Source organism: Caretta caretta, chromosome 2 (assembly GCF_965140235.1).
Source record: "Caretta caretta isolate rCarCar2 chromosome 2, rCarCar1.hap1, whole genome shotgun sequence".
NCBI classification, from domain to species: domain Eukaryota; kingdom Metazoa; phylum Chordata; order Testudines; family Cheloniidae; genus Caretta; species Caretta caretta.
The window spans coordinates 10,523,417-10,542,114 of record NC_134207.1 but is presented as its reverse complement, the minus strand read 5'-3'; the positions used below and the strand labels follow the sequence as shown (position 1 = coordinate 10,542,114).

At 38.8% G+C, this 18,698-nt stretch overlaps 1 protein-coding gene across 3 annotated transcripts in view; it reads right to left on the bottom strand.

Annotated features, from left to right (window-relative positions):
* Positions 1 to 18,698, bottom strand: part of TRAPPC9 (trafficking protein particle complex subunit 9) — an 811,376-nt gene that overhangs the window by 773,808 nt on the left and 18,870 nt on the right. For all 3 annotated transcript variants that reach the window (XM_075124917.1, XM_048841736.2, XM_048841734.2), the window contains exons 3-5: positions 15,730 to 15,875; positions 13,393 to 13,521; positions 10,329 to 10,355 (exon numbers count right to left, since the gene is read on the bottom strand). In XM_075124917.1, coding sequence (XP_074981018.1) covers positions 10,329 to 10,355; positions 13,393 to 13,521; positions 15,730 to 15,875 — 302 coding nt within the window. The remainder of the gene's footprint in view (positions 1 to 10,328; positions 10,356 to 13,392; positions 13,522 to 15,729; positions 15,876 to 18,698) is intronic.

Genomic DNA, 18,698 nt, shown 5'->3' with positions numbered 1-18,698 from the left:
AAATTATACAATTTAACTTTGAGAAGCTTTCCATTTGTATGATTTATGTTTTATTTTAAATTTTATATTTTTAAAAGTTTAGTGCAAAACAATTTTACATAACAAATTTCATAAAATCTACCAGATGGAATCACTATCAAAACACTTGGAAAGCCTTTAAAATGAACTTCTCTCTTTCATATACCCAACCTCAGAAAACCATAGGAAAACAAATAAGCCTTGCAGCACCTCCTAAAGGACATCAAATCTGAGCCTGTCATACCAAGGATACAGGAAGCAAGCTCACATCCTGAGGGCTCCCGAACCAAGCACATATTGCAACCAGCCCCCTCCAACTCTCTGGCCTCCCTCCAAGCCTGTTTAATCACTAACACCTGTTATTCCCCTTCGCTTCATCTCTTTCCCAAAAATTAAAATAAAGGGTTTGTGTCAAAGAAGGGGAAATTTAAGCAATGAGATATTGTGCCCATACCACCCTAATTACCACCCTAATTCCTTTGCTTGTATGTTTATCCTTGTCCATTTGTGTTTTGTCTTTTTAAGCTGCAAGCTCTTCAAGGAAAGGGACCATATATCCCATGGGTTTAAGAGTCTAGCACAATAGGGCCCGAAACCTGACTGGGTCCTTTGGAGGCTCCCGCAATACAAATAATACTAACAAACAATAACCATTGCCCTTGCTAAGAATTCAAAGAAGCTCTTCCTATTATTTAGAGTAAACGATGGACCTTAATAATGAAACTATCATTATTATAACTGGAATATTGAGCAATTTTTAAAGTTTGTATTTTAGAAGTTATATCTTTAAATACAACAGAATTTTACTGTACAAATCCATTTAGCACGTATTTACAACATTTTGTTTTTTTCATGCAACATGATACTAGTATATATGATACTATATGTATTTATTAAATAGGAACATATAGCTCTGGAGAGTTTTATAAATGTTTTACAGCTCCAAGTCTATTAGAAACATCATTTTATACAGAAGTCAGTGATAAGAAGCGGTACAGATTTACTATTTTGAAAATCTAAAAGCTGAAACAACAATTTCTGTAAAGTCCTTTTTAACAGGATGCCTTCACAATTGTCAGTTTAGAAAACAGAATTATAACTTATTTATATAAATTTGCATGATATATCATACATACAATATAAACATTGAATAATCAATAGTGATCCAGGTGTAAGCGCTCTTAAAATTTAGCAGTGGACTAAATTTTGGTTCCAATGATGTTTACTGGCATAATATAAAAACATTCGAGTATTTTTCAAGTCAAATATTCCAATTACTGTGTTTATTTAACAGCCTAAAACCAGAAGAAAATGTTAACAAGCTGGAATGGGGAACAGACCCTCACACAAAATCCAGTATACAGTCTCAATGTGAAACCATCCTGAACATCAAACAAATTGTGTTAAGTTTTTAATAAGTTGTTCAGAATTCTGAAGATCTAATATAACGATGGTATTTCATTTCCAGGTAAAATAATAATTTTATTGCTACACATTCTACACACCATGTATGTTTCATTTATGAATTACTGGCCTCCATGTAACAACTCCTTCACCATTAAGAGTCAATACTGGATCTATGTATGTTTCACTCTGGATATTATTGCATACTTGACCAAAGATGGAAATCAAAAGTTTGAGGTGACAGAAAAACCATCCATTACAAATAATGATCGGACTAATGATTACTTTGCATCCCCCATTAGTAACCAGTGGACAATCATAGATAAACATGTGAGAACTGATGAATTAGTTAAAATTGTACATCAAGTTTTCAGACTATGACTCATTTTGATATTAATATTCACAGGCCTATACTCCAACTTATTCTACCAATAAAATATCAAAATATTGTGCAAAATTATACTGAAGGGATATTTCATGAGAGAACTATTTTGATATAGATGATCAGTGTTCGAAAAAATCCACTCATTAGTTGAGAGAAAGACTTTTTCCCTAGTGAGCGGAGAAGACCTAAACTATCAATTTTAGCAGAATTATCTTACTGTTGCAAAGATTAAATTTCATTCACATTTGAAAGATAAGTGATAAAGATAAAGGCTAATGTAGTGCCAATCTTTAAAAAAGGGAAGAAGGAGGATCCTGGGAACTACAGGCCAGTCAGCCTCACTTCAGTCCCTGGAAAAATCATGGAGCAGGTCCTCAAAGAATCAATCCTGAAGCACTTGCATGAGAGGAAAGTGATCAGGAACAGCCAGCATGGATTCACCAAGGGAAGGTCATGCCTGACTAATCTAATCGCCTTCTATGATGAGATTACTGGTTCTGTGGATGAAGGGAAAGCAGTGGATGTATTGTTTCTTGACTTTAGCAAAGCTTTTGACACGGTCTCCCACAGTATTCTTGTCAGCAAGTTAAGGAAGTATGGGCTGGATGAATGCACTACAAGGTGGGTAGAAAGCTGGCTAGATTGTCGGGCTCAACGGGTAGTTATCAATGGCTCCATGTCTAGTTGGCAGCCGGTATCAAGTGGAGTGCCCCAAGGGTCGGTCCTGGGGCCGGTTTTGTTCAATATCTTCATAAATGATCTGGAGGGTGGTGTGGATTGCACTCTCAGCAAATTTGCGGATGATACTAAACTGGGAGGAGTGGTAGATACGCTGGAGGGGAGGGATAGGATACAGAAGGACCTAGACAAATTGGAGGATTGGGCCAAAAGAAATCTGATGAGGTTCAATAAGGATAAGTGCAGGGTCCTGCACTTAGGACGGAAGAACCCAATGCACCGCTACAGACTAGGGACCGAATGGCTAGGCAGCAGTTCTGCGGAAAAGGACCTAGGGGTGACAGTGGACGAGAAGCTGGATATGAGTCAGCAGTGTGCCCTTGTTGCCAAGAAGGCCAATAGCATTTTGGGATGTATAAGTAGGGGCATAGCGAGCAGATCGAGGGACGTGATCGTTCCCCTCTATTCGACATTGGTGAGGCCTCATCTGGAGTACTGTGTCCAGTTTTGGGCCCCACACTACAAGGATGTGGATAAATTGGAGAGAGTCCAGCGAAGGGCAACAAAAATGATTAGGGGTCTGGAACACATGAGTTATGAGGAGAGGCTGAGGGAGCTGGGATTGTTTAGCCTGCAGAAGAGAAGAACGAGGGGGGATTTGATAGCTGCTTTCAACTACCTGAAAGGGGGTTCCAAAGAGGATGGCTCTAGACTGTTCTCAATGGTATCAGATGACAGAACGAGGAGTAATGGTCTCAAGCTGCAGTGGGGGAGGTTTAGATTGGATATTAGGAAAAACTTTTTCACTAAGAGGGTGGTGAAACACTGGAATGCGTTACCTAGGGAGGTGGTAGAATCTCCTTCCTTAGAGGTTTTTAAGGTCAGGCTTGACAAAGCCCTGGCTGGGATGATTTAACTGGGAATTGGTCCTGCTTCGAGCAGGGGGTTGGACTAGATGACCTTCTGGGGTCCCTTCCAACCCTTATATTCTATGATTCTATGATACAGTTTCATCTTTCTGAATCTGTAGGCAGACAATTCCAATATTTCTCTGCTGCTAAAAGTTTTCCCACACAGCAGCAGAGTAAAATTAAGATGACTGGTCATTTTCACTAAAAACACTTCAGATACCGGTGGACAAAAAAAGCAAGGCAGCCTTGGACAATGTCGGTTTCATAACACTACTGAGGAAAGCTACCAGAAAATAGATACCAAAGTTATTCAAACAGCAGATCCTCCCCAGAATAGATGCTGGGAGAGAGATGAGAAGATAAACCTTTTTCTTCCCCTCCCCATTTTTGCAAATCTCAAGAAGATGGAGGAGTAGAGTGTAAGTCAGTCTTGCTGGAGCCCTAGACATAACCAAGAGTATGAACCAGAGTAGGCCTAGGCAGTATAGTAACACACCAGGTATTGGCTAACTAAGTAAGCACGTTCCTTACCAGAGAGAATGGTACAGAAACACCTACAGTTCTCAAGCAACTGTGTAAACAAATTCCCAAGAGATTGTACAGGAAAACATTGACCCCTCATAAGATAAGAATGTGATGACAGGATAATGGATGAGGATGTTTTGTTCTAACTAGAAGGTACAAGGTATAAAGGCGGTACATGCCTGATTTTGTTAGTTAACACTTAACTTGTTTGTATCAATGTATAAAGGGGGCACCTTTGTATCAGCCGAGGGGACAGCATCCTGTTATGCCGACTGAGCCTTTACCCTGTCATAGGAAAACCTCTGTTAGTGTCCCTGTGACCAATTGGACAGGGCACTAGTACTGTGCTTTGCTGACAGTAAACTTGGCCAAGCATCTTTACCACCAAATGAGCCTGTAGACTTGCTTTACAAATAATACTGAGGTTTGCTGAATCAACATGCTGCCCCCTCTGACAGTGCAGCTAACACTGGAGGCTTCAAGAATAACACTAACAATTCTGCAGCACCAGCAACACTCTGCAGCATTAATAACATGGAGAATAGTCTCAAGGTCCTGGAGTGTGAGAAAAGACTCCTTCCTCCCTTCCAAAAAAATAAAACCCAAGGGCACCATTAATAGAATTCCTAGCACCCTATCCCTTGCCAACAATCAGAGGTGGGGCAATGGGCTTCTCACCAGGGACATCACTGGTGGAGGCCCACCATATCTACCTCTGACTAACTGGTTTAGTCCTCCAGTCAGTAGAGGTCTTAAATTTTTGAATCTTAGTATCAGACAGTGGTGATATCAGGTATCAGGAGGAGAAGAACCTTGGAGTATTGGCTGATCACAGGATGACTACAAGCCGCCAATGTGATGTGGCCGTGAAAAAAGCTAATGCAGTCTTGGGATGCATTAGGCAAGTTATTTCCAGTAGAGATAAGGAGCAGTAGCTGTCATATCTCAACTTAAGGAAGGCTTTTGATACACCAACTAGAGAAGTATAGCCTAGACGAACCTATTATAAGGTGGGTGCACAGTTGGCTGGAAAACCATATTGCGAGAGTAATCATTAATGGCTCAAAAATCAAGCTGGAAGTGCATATCGAATGGGGTCCCACAAGGATCTGTCCTGGGTCTGTTTCTGTTCAATACCTTCATGAATGATTTGGATAAGGATATACAGAGTATACTTAAAGTTTTCAGACAGTACCAAGCTGTGAGAGGTTGCAAGCGCTTTAGAGGATGAAATTCAATAAGTACAAATGCAAAAGTATTACAACCTAGGAAGGAATAATCAACTGTCAATCAAACAAATACAAAATGAGAAATGACTGCCTAGGAAGGAGTACTGCAGAAAAGGATCTGAGGGTTATAGTGGATCACAAACTAAATATGATTCAACAATACAGTACTGTTGCAAAAAAGCAAATATTCTGGGATGTATTAGCAGGAGTGTTGTAAGCAAGACACAAGAAGGAATTCTTCCACTCTACTCTGCACTGATAAGGTCTCAACTGGAGTACAGCTCTGGGCACCACACTTCAGGACAAATTGGAGAAAGTCCAGAGGAGACCAACAAAAATGATTAACGGTCTAGAAAACACGGTCTATGAGGAAAGATTGAAAAATTTGGGTTTGTTTAGTCGGGAAAAGAGAAGACAGAGGGGACATAACAGTTATCAAGTTTGTAAAAGGTTGTTACAAGAAGGAGAAAGAAAAATTGTTTTTCTTAACTTCTGAGGCTAGGACAAGAAGCAGTGGGCTTAAATTTCAGCAAGGGAGATTTAGGTTACATAGTAGGAAAAACTTAACTGTCGGGTAGTTAACCAGAGGAACAAATTACCTGTAGAATCTCTGTCACTGGAGGTTTTTAAGAACTGGTTAGACAAACAGCTGTCAGGGATGGTCTAGAAGATAATACTTAGTCCTGCATCAATCCAGGGGACTGGACTAGATGACCTATTAAGGTTCCTATATTTCTATGATTCTATATACTTGGGGAAAATCAATATTGTAAAAATAGAGCTGTTAAAGCTAAAACAGTCTTTATCCAGACTTTTATGATAGTAACTGAGAAAAAAAAGTGAGCAGTAGATTTCAAGTCACTGTCAGGCTAGCCTGAACTGACACGAAATTTAAAAGAAACCACATGGGGAGCACAAAAATAATACTTTTTTAAAAGCTCTGCTCCGTCTTCAGCTTTTTGGTCAGATTCTTCTCTCCTTGTGTTATAACTGTGATTCTACAATTTGTATTCAATGGTTTAATTTGTGCTGTTAAGAATGAGCTGAGAATAATGTTCTGAATAAAAGACTGCTTTGATAAGAAAATAGGGAAATATAGATTCCAAATTACCTGAAATAAAAAATAAAGCCCTTTTACTAGATTCAGCCGCAGATGGTTATGAATGAAATTATGAAGATAATAAAGCCTTAAAGCCAATAGAGATATCAAAACAGAAGAGGATTAATAATATAAAGAATGAACCAACACAAAATACTGCCAGAATACAGTAGTATTTATAACAGAATGGCTGACAATCTCTAGGATCTCTGAAATTTCTTCAAGTTGATGAACTGAAGGAGATTCAGGAGCTCACTTTCAAAAAAACCTGGACACAGAAGGCAATCTTGATGGGATTATATGTCCTACTTCAAAATTAAGAAATAAATTCAGAACTGTAAGAAAAATTTCACATTTTCTTCCAGTAATCTAAAATTAGATACATTTTTAAAGGACTAGAGTTTTAAGTAATATTAAATTTTATCTTGCTTCTCTCTGTCTCTATTTTTATATACGTATATAAAGAAAGAATAATAAAATCTTGTTCTACAAGGGTAAACACTACATATAACTATTTAGATGCATTATAGAGAATTTTTGCTTTCCCCTAAATCATAAATAAAGCATTGATCACTAGAAGTGACAGGATACGAGACCCACAATTGGTCTGATCCATTGCAGCATCTCTTACGTTCCTGACAATGCACCCACTTTACCTAAGTCATCTGGCAAGGTCATTCATTTCAAGAATGAGATTCTACCTGCCTTTATTCGGTTTAAATACAGAAAAGGGCAACAAAAATAATTAGGCGTATGAAACAGCTTCCATATGAGGAGAGATTAATAAGACTTGGACTTTTCAGCTTGGAAAAGAGACTACTAAGGGGGGGGGGAATATGATAGAGGTCTATAAAATTATGACTGGTGTGGAGAAAGTAAATAAGGAAGTGTTATTTACTCCTTCTCGTAACACATGAACTAGGGGTCATCAAATGAAATTAACAGGAAGCAAGTTTAAAACAAAAGAAAAGGAAGTATTTCTTCACACAATGCACAGTCAGCCTGTGGATCTCTTTGCCAGAAGACGTTGTGAAGCCCAAGTCTAACAGAGTTCAAAAAAGAACGAGATAATTCATGGAGGACAGGTCTATCAAAGGCTATTAGCCAGTATGGGCAGGGATGGTGTCCCTAGCCTCTTTTTGCCAGAAACTGGGAATGGGCAACAGGGGATGGATCACTCGATTACCTGTTCTATTCATTCCCCCTGAAGCACCTGGCATTGGCCACTGTTGGAAGACAAGATACGGGGCTAGATGGACCTTTGTTCTGATCCAGTATAGCCATTCTTATGTTCTTCTCTCAAAAGAGATCACACACTGCTTTCCTTCATTCCAGTCAAATTTACACTTTCACAAAACAGAGTAACAGAGGTGGAATTGAACATGTAGAATCCTCCATAAGAAGTTCTACAGCTTAAGTTACTGCAAACAACCCGGCTTCCACAAGCCATGAGGAAAAAAAGCAGTGGTGGCACTCTCCCCTTTTATGCCTCCAAGCTTAATCCATGGGCACAGGCTCCCCTCCAACTGCAGAATTGAAGGAGAAAATTGGGATCTTACATTCTTACATCAATTCCCCTTGTGAGAAAGCTTATGTATCCCTAAACCAAAAAGTGAATACTGTTTAGACATCTACAGAGCAGCACTAACCTCATATGGGAACAAATAAGATACTGTTCATATGAAAACTACTGGACAATTGTTCATTTAATTCTAAGCAACTGAGCTATGAACAGCTGTCGAGAAAATAGAGAAGAGTGATCTTCACTTAAAAATAAAACTTTAAACAGTGACAAACTATTTGAAATGGTCGTTTTAATTTAAGGTGACCCATTTGGCAGTTTCACTGTATCATGTGTTTATTTTTAAAGAAAGTAACAGACAGTCTTTATAATCTGTTCTAGTTTTAAAACAATGGAACATTCCAACTGTCATTTCTATATAAAACAGCCCTTTTTCAGCTTATTTTGGATATCTTCATTTTAAAACAATTGTTCCCAGAAAAAATTTATTTGCATATGAAAAACTGAAATACATTGGTAAGGTGTTTCATATTACATTAACTGGGGGCAAGGAAAATTATGAAATTATAATTAAATATATTTAAAAGAAGAAAGTGAACTTTTTGTTGCAAAGTGCTCAACCACTCCTGCTACAGAGCACCAGGGTAGAAGTATTTTTCATTAGTGCTTATGTAACAAGCTGCCTTTAGGTTGTGCTGCAAGTCTCATTTCTTCAGCTGGCCTATTCTGAACCATGTTTACCGCATACCCACTCTTGTACCTGTTCATTTTTTCTTCTTCTATTCATATTGCTGTCATAAATATAAAGGAAAGGGTAAACCCCTTTGAAATCCCTCCTGGCCAGGGGAAAGCTCCTCTCACCTGTAAACGGTTAAGAAGCTAAAGGTAACCTCGCTGGCACCTGACCAAAATGACCAATGAGGAGACAAGATACTTTCAAAAGCTGGGAGGAGGGAGAGAAACAAAGGGTCTGTGGGTCTGTCTATATTCTGTCTTTGTCGGGGATAAACCAGGAATGGAGTCTTAGAACTTTTAGTAAGTAATCTAGCTAGGTACGTGTTAGATTACGATTTCTTTAAATGGCTGAGAAAAGAACTGTGCTGAATAGAATAACTATTTCTGTCTGTGTATCTTTTCTGTAACTTAAGGTTTTGCCTAGAGGGGCTCTCTATGTTTTTGAATCTAATTACCCTGTAAGGTATCTACCATCCTGATTTTACAGGGGGGATTTCTTTATTTCTATTTACTTCTATTTTTATTAAAAGTCTTCTTGTAAGAAAACTGAATGCTTTTTCATTGTTCTCAGATCCAAGGGTTTGGGTCTGTGGTCACCTATGCAAATTGGTGAGGCTTTTTATCCAACATTCCCCAGGAAAGGGGGGGTGCAAGTGTTGGGAGGATTGTTCATTGTTCTTAAGATCCAAGGGTCTGGGTCTGTAGTCACCTAGGCAAATTGGTGAGGCTTTTTACCAAACCTTGTCCAGGAAGTGGGGTGCAAGGTTTTGGGAAGTATTTTGGGGGGAAAGACGCGTCCAAACAGCTCTTCCCCAGTAACCAGTATTAGTTTGGTGGCGGTAGCGGCCAATCCAAGGACGACGGGTGGAATATTTTGTACCTTGGGGAAGTTTTGACCTAAGCTGGTAAAGATAAGCTTAGGAGGTTTTTCATGCAGGTCCCCACATCTGTACCCTAGAGTTCGAGTTGGGGAGGAACCTTGACAATTGCTAAATGGGAATAGATCCCACTGAAATGGGTTGGGTGGCTTGCACCACAGCTATTGGGTTTGTCACAGTGCCAGATGCCTTGATAGTGTCCAGGTGAGTACTGTATTTATGTCTTGATGCATTCTATTTGGTTTTTATTGTCTGATACTCAGATGTCTCAAGTGACACCTTGTGAATAGACTAAATAAATGAATCCCAAATCACATAATTTTGGTTTAACAAACAAGCTACAATTTGTAAATCCTCTTTTGTCATCAACAGCCTTTTGGTGGTAAACCGAATGCTGCTTCAGAATTTGAGCAAAGTAATTATTGAAACAGAAAAAAACCCACAGGACTAAGAATGCTAGGAAGACACTGTCTTGAGAACAGAGTAAAGTCAACATTACTGCTCTAGAAAACGGCACTAAACCGCTACCTCACAGCATTACTAAAAATGTAACTGGGGGGGGGGGGGAAATCAAGGAGTTCTTGTAAGTACATGGAAAGAGAAAGTTAGGCCAGATTTCTAGCCATTCTGATGTTAATTAGACAGTGTTCTCCAAAATCCATATGATCATGACAAAGTCACAGGTTCATATTTTTAAAAATGCCTATCAAGTTTTGGATAAGTGACTTGATATATCTTGGGCCTGATTTTCAGAAGTCCTGAGCATCCACAAAACTAAGAGTCAAATCAGGCCCACACTTTATCAAACTGATACCAAAAACTGAGGCACAAAGTCAGAAACAATTTTGAAAATATAGCTGTAACCATCCACACAGATGCAAAACAAGTAATAACAAACCAAAAAAAAAGCTTACTGTCAGAAAACAAGCAAAAAGACAAAGTACCTGGGTCAATGAGAACTTCTTGTGCCCCTAGGAGGAGAGAAAAAAAAAATGATTTTTTTCAGCCTTAAAAATATAGCCAACATAAAGTACGCTATTGCAATATATTTTACAACTATTATCAGTCATGAGCAGAATTACAGGAAAATTATTAAAATCCAGCAGACATTCCTGTTTAAAACTTGAATGAAGTCATAGCACATCAATTGTCGTTTCATTACAACATATTTACCATATCCTGTACCTATATTAAATGTTCTTTTTAAAAAAAATTCAGAAAACAGTTATTAGTTTTAAGACCAAACCAAAAGCAATTAATATTTTTCTTGAATTTTTCTTGATATTTTAGAGTCATCTCCTAGTAGATCTTAATTTTTAGTACCCCCACCTTCTTTTTTTTTTTGTTAGCAAGGTTCCATAAAACAGTCTCCCTGTAAGTGCTTGAATATAAATAATCCTGTTTTACTCTGCCAGCATGATATTTTCCTAATTGGGCTATTAAATTATCAGATGTAATGCTCTTCTAGGAGCACACTTAAATAATTGTAGAGTATTTAACACACAATTACTACCATTAGGACCCTTATACTTTTTTCATGTCTTCTTACTTTCTTTAAAAAGATCATCCCATTTTTCTGAGATTTTTTAATGGACTCTACCATCATAGAGCATGGCTCTTCAGAAACTGTGAATGCATGTTGGTGGTAGACTTCAGTCAAGGTTGGGTAGCAGAAAGAAACGCTCCCTACCTCTCAAGTACTCCATGAGATTCTAATATGAGATGTTGGGTAGGCCTTACACAAAACAACTCAAACCATTTATGTCAAATATATGGTAAAAGGAGATAGCATTTGAGAGAATAGACTATAATTTTTTTTTTTAAAATAAATACAGCATCCTGTTGCTCTCGACCTTGGAGAAGGTAATTGAAATGTCAAATGAGGGCTTAATAGCCCCAAATTATTGGTGTTCTTTATCCAATAGCTTGTACTTCCTTAAACTGATTCTCAGCCTCTAGACCAGACAGGTAAACTAGAGATTTAAAAGCTACGAGAAAACTGGAATTAATTTTCTATATCTAATTCTATAAGGCTATTTTACTAGTCACCTTTAAAAATGCAAGAAATCAAACAGAAATGCAACTGAAAAAGTAAGAAACTTCAGACAGAAAGGAGTTGCACAAACAGTATGTATTAAAGAGGAAACAACGGTCAGAAAACCTTACAGGAGATAGATACAAAAATGGGTACAAAGTTTGTGTTGTAATCAGACCTTTATATATAGTTTTGGAGAGATGGTTTGGGATCAGGATGTAGTACCTGTTCCGACAAAGATTAGAATCCAACTATTTAGGCCCCAAAATGACAGCAATAATAACTGGAGCTAGTAAACGATATCTTGTGGACTGTAAAATAACCGCTCTAGATTAAGATGTGTGTTCCTGAAAGGTATGGAGTGAAGAGAACAGACTGAATTAAAATACTAGTTGTCTCTATGAATAAAAGTTTTTTACTTGATGCAGAGAGTAGCTTATTGAAAAGCTTTTAAACAAGAAATTTAAGAAGTTTTATATTTAACAGCGTATTAAATATACAACTTGCAGAAGTGACTGGAAGACACTGCAAATTATTAAATTACAAAACAACAAATGAAGTAGTAATACATCACAAAATGTATTTTGTTCAGTTATTCTGACAACTATCACTTAATTATGATAATATACTTTTGTAAAAATAAGTTTTAGTAACGAGACCTCACTGCAACATCTATTATTAAGTCTTTGTTGAGAAGCGAAGAGAGCCACAACTGTGTGCTTTGTGAGTGAGATATCATCTTGTCCAACTTGTAAGACTCATTTTAACAGGTTATGGGACCAGCTGGACAAAACTTTATTTACTTAAATGACGAATACCTGGTGTAATTTTTTGAAACATGCTCTTTTACTGTAAAGTTGAAATGTCAATACATATAATTTGTAATTCATTCTTTGAAACTGCAAAATAAAGGTTTGCTAGTTTTTGATATGTCGATTAAGTAAAGCTATTTTTACAAGATGGAATTAGTTCTGATCACAATTTAAAAACAAATTTATGATCAGCTATTAGACAGGATGGGCAGGTGTCCCTAGCCTCTATTTGCCAGAAGCTCGGATTGGGTGACTGAGCAAGGATCACTTGATGATAAACCTGTCTGTTCATTCCCTTTGGGGCACCTGCCATTAGCCACTATCAGAGGACAGGATACTGGGCTTGATGGACCCAGTCTGACCCAGTATGGCCGTTCTTATGTAAACAAGGGAATGGGGATTTTGTTTTGTTTTATTTTTTTAACTCTAAATAGCAAGCAGGCGCTCCTTTTCTTTTTGCGAATACAGACTAACACGGCTGTTACTCTGAAACCTCTCCAAGGAAGGTAACCCATTTCATAAAAAGCTATACAATTAAAATATTTACAAATAACACACAAAAGTCTTACAATGGCAAGTTGTCAGTTTCCTGACTGGTGTTTAATTTTACAACCAACATTTTAATAAAAGACCTACTAAATGGGCTTTGTTTAAAATTGATATTATAATTCATACAAGTAACATGCATTATTGGCAGAGTATATATGCAAGGTTTTAAACAAAGTGATATGGTCTTCCAAACAAGTCTTTGAATAAAGAACACCAAAAGCCTTTGGATACTGAACATACCCTTCTTATCCTTATCAACACATATATCCCTCTCGCACCATTTATATAATTTCTGAAAATTGCCTGTGTTTTTCCGTGCTGAATGATTTTTTTCCAAATCTTAAGTAGAATCCTGGTCTTAACACACAACCAGAGAAATTTTGAACAAATTCTCTCTCTATCTCTGGGTAAGCTCATTTCTTAATATCATTACAAAACCATAGGATTTTTATAATAAAAAATAAATCTTCTAACAAAAAAAATGTAGTTCAGTTTAATACCATTTTTATTCTTGTGTGAAATTCTTATTACACATGGGGTAAAAGACTATAGATTACAGGTTGCCATTACTAAGCATCTGGGAAAAAAAGTCAGAACAGAAGCCCCGTTTACCTGGTCTGTGTCTGTTGCCTGCCTCAGCAGGAAGAGAAGTACCTTGTGCCCTACGAGCCCCAGCTTTCCCTCCTGTGCCACCAGGGTAGTGATAGATAACTGATGCGGAGCATAAACCTTCAAGAGCAGCTGGAGATTAAAGATAAATAAATATTTAATTAACAGAATCAATTCATTACATGACATGAAGTATTATAATTTATAATCCTATAAACAGAGCCTCAAAAACCTCACTCTGCCAGGGGCACCCACAGAAATTTTTCCCATTGTCAATCCCTGCAAAACCATCCCCGCTGCGCCTACCGAGGTCACACCACACTCCGTCCCTCTGCCTTCAAGCGTGTCCAGCCCAGGTGCAATCTCATTCCCCATCCCTGAGAAGGAACATGGTCGGCTGGAAATGGACCAAAGCCAGGCAGGGCCCCAGAGGGGAGCCCTGGTACAGAAGCCAGCCCCACAGCTGCGGCAAGGGGGATCAGTGCTATCAACCCCACTGCTTAGTGTGTTCAGCCAGGCTTGGCTCTCCAGCCCCTCATCACGATGGAGGGACCACAGTAGTGCTGAAAGTCAATGCACAGGGGCTACAACGCAACTCTCTCAATTTTGGCCCCATGGATCTCTCCATCATGATGCTTTCAGCAACCTCTGTCATAAAGAAGGGGCCACACCTGTCTGGGCAGTGGGGTGGCCAGCCCTGCTCCTCCTTGCCATGGTCAATGATACGCACCAAGTGTAACAGGCGTATGGCTGCACATATACCACTGCACCCATTTTACTTCAGGAGTAAAAATGTTGCCTGGCTCCTTCCCGTGCCAGAACAGAACATTCTAAGTACCATTGTTCCTTTCTCAAAAGAGGAAGGAAAAAGACAGGAAGTAGAGTGGCTGAAGCTGACAGATCTTTTGCAAGAGGGGAGCCATGAAGTAAAATAACCCAAAGACGTGTCTGTGGGGGTATGTCTACACTTAGCTGGAGGTGCTAATTCCAGCTTAAGGATCTATACCGCATGCTAGCTCCAATCAAGCTAGTGCACTAAAAATAGATTGTAGGTATGGCAGTGTGAACAGATAGCCACCTAAGTACATACTTAGAATCTTGGATAGCTAAATACTTGAAGTAGCTAGCCCCTTTTGCCACTTGTACCGTTGCAGCTATGCTATTTTTAGCTCAACCGCTTGATCAGATCTAGCGTGGATACGTCGCATTGCACCAGAATTTACACCTCCAGCTCAAAGTGTATACGTATCTTAGAGGAGCTGAAGGAGAAGCAAAGAGCAGAGCAGCAGGAGCTGCTAGTCATTTCTCTACATGGATGATGTAAAGGTCCAGAAAGCATGACCTAGGAGGGAAGATTGAAAAAAACTGGATTTGTTTAGTCTGGAGAAGAGAAGACTGAGGGGGCACATGATAAAAGTTTTCAAGTACATAAAAGGTTGTTACAAGGAGGAGGGTGAAAAATTGTTCTTGTTAACCTTTGAGGATAAGACAAGAAACAATGGGCTTAAATTGCAGCAATGGAGGTTGGACATTAGGAAAAAACTTCTTAACTGTCAGGGTAGTTAAACATGGGAACAAATTGCCTAGGGAGGTTATGGAATCTCCATCATTGGAGGTTTTTAAGAACAGGTTAGACAAACACCTGTCAGGAATGGTCTTGTTATTACATAGTCCTGCCTTGAGAGCAGGGGACTGGACTAGATGATGGATTGAGGTCCCTACACTTCTATGATTCTATAGAGGAATGAGAATCAGCAGCTAAGAGTCCAATGACCACTTGTGCACCTAGGAGAAAAGGCAACAGCACCACAACAAAAAAAAAAGGCCTTCAAAGAGGTGAAGCCTAGGGGCCAAAACTGATTTGCATGAGGTGAAAGTATGGTGAAGGTATGGTCAATGTAAGATAAATATATGTGGATTTGGCAGCCACAGGGGCATACATTTTTTCATCCAATCTTTACTATGCCTCATACAGGCACGATTTGAAACATTTTTCCCCACACCTATTTACCTGAGGACTAAGATCACCTTTTTAAAAACAGCTATTAAACAAGTCATGCATAATTTAGTTATGCTACAGAAGCACATATTTTATATTTCAAATATGCTAAATTCTCACTTTCTATAACAAACAGTATTTTCCTTGCATTCTTAGTCACATCCTAATTATTTTGGCTTGATTTTCAAGTCACATTTTATTGGATTTTTTTAAGTGTCTTTTAAGAGCATTTAATTGCTGCCTTTTTATATTGCAGCAGGAAGGCTACAAAAAGCTACCACCATTTGCTTCATACCAGAATCTTAAAGCATTTGAGTTTTATCAGCATCAATTAAGCCTACCTCCAAGCCACAAAAAGTCATTTACAGACCGCAGAAATTCCACAGCCATATGATAATGTACCAAGGAATCTTGTAACATCCCAGCTTGTAGACACAGATCACCAACATGTTTCCGCATCCGACCTTGACAACGTTTCTTATAATGTCTGCAATATAAAAGATAGCGTATAGTTACTCACACAATACCTCCATCCCATAAGCTGAGAAGGCACTGAGTTACTTGTTTTTATTCTTCTCTCTCTATTTACGTATCACTGAGACATTAAACATGGCTGTGATGTTATTGACATGAACTGTGATCGTGTAAATTACTGTTGCAACCAAGGTCCTATAGTAGCACCAAATCTTGTACAAAGGAGGTCAAGTAAGGTGTCTAAAGAAAGTAAGGTGACTATAGTAATTTGCTGGTTATGATTATGCTGTCTGTATGTTTATCATTTTTGTATTTGAAGTTATGAATATTGGCTATGTACTTGTATCTCAATGTGTTTGATTCTAAGCACCCTCAGTGACGCATTTGGTCAGCTTCTTGAGAATGGGCACTTACTGAGAATAATCCTATCAAGAAACACTTAACTGACAATGGACTTTGGGAGATGCCAATCCACATCTGCGCTTTCCTGTGAAAGTTCAAACTAATATGTAAACAATGGCATCTGCCTGCAAAAAGCTGAATCATTCATGGACATGTGAATTGCCCAGGTGGCTACAAACTCCATCTAGGTGCTGTGACTTTGCACAGAAGAACGAAGGGGTTTCTGCCCACAAGAGAATATAAAATGCCCTGGAAGCCTCTCCATTTTGTCTTCAGCTGGCTCAAGAGATGGCCTCTCCATCCCAAAGAGATGCGAAAGAAACTGGGACAAAGAATTATAACTAAGGGGGTGTGAGTGATTGCTGGACACAGCCATAAACCACAATGTTGGTCTGAAAAGGATTGGGCCCAGATTAGGAAGGAGTCTAGTCTGTGAAAGAAGCTTATTGGGACATCTTGAGGGTGAGATTTACCTGTATTCCGTTTCCTACTTTATTAGGCTTAGACTTGCCTGTTTCTTTTTATTTTGCTTGATAAACTTACTTTGTTCTGTCCATTATTACTTGGAACCACTTAAATACTACTTTTTATACTTAATAAAATCACTTTTGCTTATTAATTAACCCAGAGTAAGTAATTAATACTTGGGGGAGCAAACAGCTGTGCATACCTCTCTATCAGTTTTATAGAAGGCGGACAATTTATGAGTTTACCCTGTATACGCTTTATACAGAGTAAAACAGAGTTATTTGGGGGTTTAGATCCCATTGGGAGCTGGGTATCTGGGTGCTAGAGACAGGAGCACTTGCCAAGCTGTTTTAAAGTTAAGTCTGCAGCTTTTGGGAGGGTGGTTCAGACCCTGGGTCTATGTTGGAGCAGACTGGCATATCTTGCTCAACAAGGCAGGAGTCTGGAGGCCCAAATTGGCAGAGAAAACGGGCTCAGAGGTAGTCTCAGCACAACAGGTGACAGTCCCAAGGGGTCTCTGTGACCGAACCCGTCACAATGGCAATCCACCCTCTAACACTGAGCAAACAGCCCAACATCAACTATAACCAGTGTACTGGGCAAAATGAAAAATAAAGACCAAACATCCTCAAGAAATATTGAGATATATAGACAACATATATTCTGAATATATAGCACTACTGTATATAGAAAGCCTTCCTTTCAGAGAGAATAATTTTACTTGTAAATTACGAAAGAGAAAAATGCTGATAGAAATAGACAGATCATTCTTTTCATGTTCTAGTAATTAAATATTTGCTCTGTAGAACTAATAGCCTGTTAAAATTGCACACAACTTATTTTTTTCTGTGAGGGGACGGATTATCTATGGATTTGTTGCAGATCTAAGCTTCTTCCCACTTTCACTCACACTTTCAGCCTCCAGGACCGATACTGCCACCATCATTTCAGCCAAGAGCTGAATGGGATTCTCTTCAAAGACCACCTATACCACTAAGTAAAAGATCAGCTAGAAAAATAGCTTTCGAACAACACAAGGCATTCAGTCCCATCTCTCTCCCCAACCGCCACAAATAAGGAAGCTACAAGGAACAAGGCACCTTGCTGAAAATTTTAAACTAAATATATGCTTCAATACAGTCAGCTACAAGAAAAGTAACTAATCTGGATAATGGATTCTTGGTATTGATGCTAGCCTTCCTTAACCAGAACTTCTCAGAAAGAAGTTGGTGAATGGAACAGATGCAAAGTAACAAATATATACTTCCCCCATGAGACTCCTCATGCTTCAAGACAGGAGACAAATCATTCACTTTCCAAGAAGAGACTTCTCCTCTCAAGGTACGTCTACACTGCAATAAAAACCCGTGGCCGGCCTGTGCCAGCAGACTCTGACTCACGAGGCTTGGGCTGCAGGACTGTTTTACTGCAGTGTAGACTTGCAGGCTTAGGCTGGAGCCCAGGCTCTAAGACCCTACGAGGTGCGAGGTTTCCCAGAGCTTGGGCTCCAGCCCAAGCCCTGAAGTCTACACTTCAAACAAACAGCCTTAGAGCCCAAGAACCGTGAGCCTGAGTTGATTGGCACTGACCAGCCACAGGTGTCTAGTTGCTGCGTAGACATACCCTCAGAGCCCCTCAGCAAATCTCCACACATTCTGCTCTGCCTTCAAGCACACACCTAGGTATTCTATAGACTGAAAATATTTGCACCACCAATAATTAAGCTTTTTTTCATTTGAAAGATTGAATAAAACTGTCCCTCATCTACATTAAATTTGTAAGTACACACAAATCCTAGTGCTCTAACATTAGAGATTCTTCCAATATGAATATATTATTCAGACACAATTCTCAGTGTTTCTAGTATCTTCTCTCCAAGGTTAAATTTCTTCAAGTTATTTAAGTCTTTACTCTTCTTCCATGACCATGTCTTACTGACCAGCAAGGTGGATTTGGTTTAAATCAA